Genomic DNA, 6,632 nt, shown 5'->3' with positions numbered 1-6,632 from the left:
TTTATAAATTTTGTTATCCTTCAATCTTGTTATTATAAATTTAAAGGAAAGACTAAAACATATGGATTTAATTTAATTTTTAATGATTAGTTAAAATATGTTTCAATAAGTATACATTATGTTATATTTTTTTTTAAAATTTTTTTAGTTATTCCTCCCCCCTCAATTTGTAAAACAAATAGCAAATAAAAATGCATTAATTCTTAATAAACCACTAAAAGATAATTCATTGCATGTATAGAAAAATTAAAATGCAATTTTGCATCATACAAGAATTTACAATTTTAACTTATAAATTTTGAAGTCTTTTGATAATTATTTTCTCTTAATTTTTAAAATAGACAATAGCTAAAAGTATATTAATTAATTCTTAATAAATAAAAAAATTGTATTACTTATACGGATCATAATTAGAGAAAAATAAAAAATATACAACAGTATAACATAAATAATTATTGTTTTTAAGTTATCATACTGTATTTGACAAGAGGCAAAGTAGAGCTAATAAAACAAGGGGAAAATATTGTAACACATTTTTATTCTAAGTAACGATTAGAAAAAAATTTAAAATATAATATACCAAGAGAAAAAAAGATAAGAAAAAGTTATATAATTGAATATATGAATTAACTAGCACAAAATTGTTCTATTTAATTAGTTTTTTTAGTATAAGTCTCACAATTACGTTTGCATTGAATATTAAAAAAAGAGTTTTATTAGAAAAATTGTACTCCTTGTAATGATTTTACATCACAGGAATAAGATTGTCTCTTACAAAAATAGTGGTATAATTTTTTATTAAAAAAAATTATGTGAATTGAATCTCGTGAGTTCATCAAAACAAATTTTTAAAGTTTAATATAAGTATTTACATACTTATATATTATTTATTAATAAAATTTTCACATCATTGATGAGAATTAAATGCATGAGATTCTTATGAGATGAGTTACTTAAGCAACTTTTGTTGTCTAAAAAACAGTAGTGTTGAAAAATATTAAATAAATATTTAAAATAAAAATATCGATATATCATTATTGTAAGACAAACAAAAAAAGGTTTTTTTTTTAAATAAAAAAAAAAACAAGAAAAAGGTAGCCAACGAGTGAAAGGGTAGAGCAGTTGATGTAAGTTATGTAACTCAATCATAGTGAAATCATAACCGGTATCTTTTCTAATCGATTACACTCTATTTATTTGAATTTTCCACCCATCCCTTCCTTGCTCCATTTTTTCCCCCTCTGCTTTCTCAAACAAAACTGCTTTCTGACTCAGACGCTGCTGCCCCCCCCTTTCATTTTAATACAACCCACTCTGGTCCTTAAAATATTATCATCATGAGGACCATGAAAGAAAAAAATAAAAAAATTCAATGCCTTCTTTTATTTTCAAGAGAAACCAAAAAGGCATGGAAAGAGTCGTTGTTGTTGATGTCTGCCAAGAAAGATCACGCAACCGCAAGGAGTCAGTAGTTAAGGCAATTTCCTCACTCCTCCCCGAATTAGAAAACCCAAACTGAAATGAACTTGAACTTGAACCCTTTCTAACAACACCACCTCCTTTTTTTTTTTTTTTCAAACTACTTATTTATTCCTAAAAATCATTTTTAATTTTGAGTCTTTACGTGTTCTCAAGTTTCTTTGGTGGGTAGCGTGTGAACTGTGAAGTGTCAATTAACCGTTTATTATTATATACTAATACAATATTTTTGCTTTCTAGTTTCTAGAAACTCGACGAAGCAAAATTGAGTTACGCTTTTAATTTGAAGGTGTTGTTGTTGTTGTTGTTGTTGTTGGTGTTGTATGATCTCGAGCGTGACCGAGAATGAACCTGTTACCGGCGCGATCCGTGGACGAAACTGTGGAGGAGATAATGAGGCTGCACCGGTCGCTACCGGCTCGGCTGGGAATCGAGGAAGTGGAGGCGGCAAGGACTCTGGTCGCGAACGTGGAGCGCGAGGACCAGGCGAAGCTCGAGGCCGTGGCACGTGCGAGGGAGCGCAAGGGCCCGCACGTGCCGGAGGAGCTCTTCGCGGTGCTGCAGGAGATGCAGAAGAGCGTGGTGCTCTTCCAGAGCAAGGAACAGAGGCGCGAGGCGCTCAAACTCCTCGATCTCGAAAACGTCCATGTCCTGTTCGACGAATTGATTCAGAGAGCTTCCAATTGCGTCTCCTCGCGCTCGGGTTCGAAGAACTCCGTTTTGAAACGGGAAACTTCTTCTTCTTCTTCCGTTTCTGTTTCTGCGTTCAAGAAAGAGCCTGTGAAGAGTTCCGAGATACTGTTCACGAGAGATGATAACTATATGAATAAGATCAAACCCAATTTCTACCCTGATGGGTATACAATTGGGCCCAGTGTCTCATCCAAACCGCTGATACTTGACTCCTCGATAATACCCGCGTCCACTTCAGGTATCTGATTTTCCTGTAGTTTCTATTTTGGACAAAACATATATATATATATATATATATATATATATATATATATATATATATATAATATTTGTATTGTTTATTTGAATTGAAGTTTTTTTCTCGGTGATTTGTATAATAAATGTTTGCATTAAAAATCAGCATAAGTTACTAGGTATCCGATCAATATAAGATTATCATAATTTTTTTAGAGGTTTTTGATGTATTGTTTTCGATCAGAATTAAAGTTTCATCTCAGTAATTTGCATAAAAAAATGTTTGCATTAAATATCAATGTATGTTATTAAGGTAAAATTTCAATTCGGATTGAAGATAAACACTTAAGATACTGCATGTAAGTTTTGTTTTGTTCCATTTGGATAACTACAATAGCTTATTCTAAAATTGGGTTTTAATTTTGTAGGTGAAGATAAGTTGAGTTTGATAAAACTGGCTAGCTTGATGGAAGTTTCTGCGAAGAAAGGTACACGCGAGCTCATATTACAGAACAAGTTGATGGACCAAGTTGATTGGCTTCCTGATTCAATAGGGAAGTTATCTAGTTTGATCAAATTGGATTTATCTGAGAATCGAATTACGGTGCTGCCTTCAACGATTGGAGGCCTTTCTTCCTTGACAAGTTTGAATTTGCATTCGAATAAGATCGCGGAGCTTCCGGAGTGTGTTGGAGATCTCTTAAGTCTTGTGTATCTAAACGTAGGGGGAAACCAGTTATCATCTTTACCTGCTTCGTTGGGCAGATTGGTGCATCTTGAGGAACTTGATTTGAGCTCCAACCAGCTTTCAGTGCTTCCTGATGCCATAGGGTCTCTTGTCAGCCTAAAAGTACTGAATGTGGAGACAAATGACATAGAAGAAATTCCGCATTCCATTGGTCGTTGTGTTGCACTTAGGGAGCTTTGTGCAGATTATAACAGGCTCAAGGCCCTGCCTGAGGCTGTGGGGAAGATTGAGAGCCTTGAGGTATTGTCTGTGAGGTACAACAATGTCAAACAGCTACCTACGACAATGTCGTCTCTGTCGAACTTGAAGGAGCTCAATGTGAGTTTTAATGAGCTTGAGTACGTGCCTGAGAGCCTGTGTTTTGCTACCTCGCTTGTGAAGATGAACATAGGGAACAACTTTGCTGACATGCGATCCTTGCCGAGGTCCATTGGGAACCTTGAAATGCTTGAGGAGTTGGATATCAGCAACAATCAGATTCGTGTCCTTCCTGACTCTTTTAGGATGCTCACTCGTTTACGTGTCCTGAAAGTGGAAGAGAATCCTCTTGAAATACCTCCAAGACATGTTGCTGAAAAGGGAGCACAGGTAACTAACTGCCTTTCTCAATTTAACCAGGTTTAGGGTGTTCATATTGCTATTTACAAACACTGTTTTTAGTTTAAAAAGAAAACATATACTCACTCTAAGCTTATGCTTAACCCCATACAACACCATTGGATGGAAATGACCCACATCATTGAGTTAGAATTACAAAACAAAAGAAGATAATGAATAAATGTTTCTTAACAAGTTCTGTTTCTTAGTTTTTAGATACTTGTTTTGGAAATAATTTTCAAATTTTTTTATTTTTAACAAGAAATTAATTACTTATGAAATTATTTTAGTAAACAGTTTTTAAAACTAAAAAGTGAAAAAGAAATCAAACTTACCCTTAATTTCTGATGTTGTTTGCGCCTGTCATAATGGTAGGTATGATTTTACCAAAATTTCATTTCACGTTAGTCCTTGATTTTGAAAATCAATGCTTATCCGTTATCAAGAACTAAAGTGGATTGGCAGGCTTTCATTTTAATATTATTTTTCTTTAATTACAAAAGTATCACTTTTTTTATACTAATTTCCTTTGTTTTAAAAAAATTATTGAAAAATATTTTTTTTTTATTTTCACTACGGAAATATCTGAAAATAAATAATGAAAACAGAAATTATTTTCTTAAAACAAACTCTCCCCCCCTCTCCCTTTCCTTTTTCTTCAAGTTCTTTTTGCGCTAAAAAAAATCCTTCTGTTATATGAATCTCATGTTTCAAGTCATGGTGCATCGCAGGCTGTGGTCAGGTACATGGCTGATCTTGTTGAGAAGAAGGATGCTAAATTGCAGCCACTTATTAAGAAGAAAAAGGGTTGGGCTCATCATATGTGCTTCTTTTCAAAGTCAAACAAAAGGAAGCGTGACGGCGTTGATTTTGTTAAAACCTGATTAAATTCCCCAAAAGCCATTCATGGCAAGCAAAAGATTCCATGAGTAAGTGGTTGAGTTAATTTTCCTGGTCATTGGTCAATGCTTGTAATGTCACATGGGAGTTGGGTATGGATTATGAAATAATTGTAGGTTTAATCATTGTTCACCAATCACCTGTAACACTTGTGGCCTTAATTGACCTAGAATCAGCACTTTTGGCAAGGTTAGATTCCATTTAGATATGGCAAGAAAATCCATACCCCAAATCGGATATGAGTTTAGATTTTTTTCGATAACCAAAAGTTGGATATGGGTACGGGTATGAGATTATTATATCCGTTCCGAATCCAGATCCGCTCGGCCACTTACAAATTTTTGCATAATTTAATTAAAAGGTCTAGAATTTTTATTGCTAGTTAATTTTATTTTAAATTTTTTACATAATTTAATATTCTTTTCTTAATAATTTTTGTAGACATATTGTTATAATAAATTTATTGATATATAAGTAATTAAAAATAAATGTTTGACAATCAATTTATTTTTTTTAAAATCAAATTTTTATATTTTTTTTATAAACAAATATTTTTTTAATTTAATCGAATACGGGATCAGAGATATCTGATTCCCAACAGGTACAAGGATGAAATAATAAATTTTATTGCGTCAAGTATCGAGTACAAATATAAAAACATATTTAAAGAATCAGCATTAGAAATTAGAGAAATAATACTTTTCGCGACATCGCCCATTGTCATGTCTAATTCCATCAGAGGAAGTAGTGGCATAGAGTGAATGCATTGCATAATTTAATTGTTACTTTTACAATATAGATTGGTACTAATTGGTAAAGCTACCAAATCATTTGTTGGCTAATGTTGTGTTTATGACAGGGAGATGCATTTGTTTATATAAAAAAGGACAAAGATATGTCTGTCAGTCTCCGGTCAACATTGCGAGAGAATGAATAGGCATGGGAATCTTCCTTGGCTGTTGGAATTTGCTAACTTTGAGGCACATACTGTAGATTTCCTGTTCAATTTATATATATATTTTTTCCTTTGTAGAACTTAATATTTTTTCATTTGTATTTCTGGTATCTCGAAAATGGAAACAAGTGTACAGCCATTTATGTTTACTTCCACTCTATTGTATGTATATCTTCCTGCCACAGTGCCACTTCAGTCTTCAATATAATTTAATATTTCATTTTTCAGAGGAAGGCAGCATGATTGATATCCCCATTTACTTTTTTTACTGTTTCTAATTCTATATAAAACTGTTAAAATATCTTTTCCCGAAATTTTCTTCAGAAAAATGCTTTTATTTTTAGTTACAAAAACATAATCTTATTTATTTTTTAATATTATTAAAAATTGTAAAAACCTTTTTAATATCTTATATAAAAATTTAAAATAAAACTGAAATAAAAATAAGATAGTATTTTTGTGGTTAACCATAAAAATAAAGAACAAAAAGAAATAACACTTTATTTACCTTTTTGCTTTTACTAACTTCTTCATTGAATACATCCATGTGAAGAACGTCGAATCCATTCTCGATCAAATAGAAGTAGGGGATGGATGACGTGTCTCATTGGCCGGCACTGGCTTTGGACACAAGGGGAAGGCTATTTGGCTAGAATATTATGTCTTTTAAGGAATAAAAAATGTAAATTTTTATTTGAGAGGAGGAACTAAATTTCTTTTTTTTTTGAATATAAGGGATTAAAAAAAATATAAATTCTAAGTTAAGAGATTAAATAAAAGAACCACTGATCTAAGATTACAAACATAATTAAACGATTTATCTAAAATTAGTTCCTTCACTGCAGGCTCGCGTGAACGTGGGGTACTTTGTCCCTTCTCTTGAGCCGTCTTCCTCCAAGTGGCTATATAATATAACTGGTTATGCATTCGGGTATGATTTGAGTCAATGTGAAAAAAATAGTGAAGGGTATGTATTTTTATTAATATATTTTTTATCTACCAAATAACTTTAATTCTTCAAATCAT

General features: G+C 32.3%; 1 protein-coding gene across 3 annotated transcripts; it reads left to right on the top strand.

Annotated features, from left to right (window-relative positions):
- The first annotated feature begins 1,139 nt into the window (after positions 1 to 1,139).
- Positions 1,140 to 5,839, top strand: LOC100793316 (plant intracellular Ras-group-related LRR protein 4). Of its 3 annotated transcripts, none has more exons than XM_041010294.1 (4): positions 1,184 to 1,477; positions 1,720 to 2,410; positions 2,835 to 3,742; positions 4,483 to 5,839. In XM_041010294.1, exons 2-4 carry the CDS (start codon positions 1,825 to 1,827, stop codon positions 4,633 to 4,635), a joined length of 1,647 nt encoding a protein of 548 aa, XP_040866228.1. In that variant the 5' UTR covers positions 1,184 to 1,477; positions 1,720 to 1,824; the 3' UTR covers positions 4,636 to 5,839. The 3 variants fall into 3 exon arrangements, with proteins under 3 accessions (XP_040866227.1, XP_040866228.1, XP_040866226.1); XM_041010292.1 differs by having other exon boundaries at positions 1,184 to 2,410; positions 4,483 to 4,680; positions 5,511 to 5,839; XM_041010293.1 differs by having other exon boundaries at positions 1,140 to 2,410.
- The last annotated feature ends 793 nt before the right edge of the window (positions 5,840 to 6,632 follow it).

The sequence above is a fragment of the Glycine max genome, chromosome 16 (assembly GCF_000004515.6).
Source record: "Glycine max cultivar Williams 82 chromosome 16, Glycine_max_v4.0, whole genome shotgun sequence".
In the NCBI taxonomy this organism is placed as follows: domain Eukaryota; kingdom Viridiplantae; phylum Streptophyta; class Magnoliopsida; order Fabales; family Fabaceae; genus Glycine; species Glycine max.
Note: the sequence above shows the minus strand (reverse complement) of the source record. Positions and strands in the feature narration are given on the sequence as shown.

Excerpts from the sequence above, each read along its gene's own strand:
- LOC100793316 (XM_041010293.1), top strand. The coding sequence starts at position 1,825 with ATGAACCTGTTACCGGCGCGATCCGTGGACGAAACTGTGGAGGAGATA. Across the intron at positions 2,411-2,834 it reads AATACCCGCGTCCACTTCAG|GTGAAGATAAGTTGAGTTTG; the intron begins GTATCTGATTTT and ends TTAATTTTGTAG. Across the intron at positions 3,743-4,482 it reads TTGCTGAAAAGGGAGCACAG|GCTGTGGTCAGGTACATGGC; the intron begins GTAACTAACTGC and ends GGTGCATCGCAG.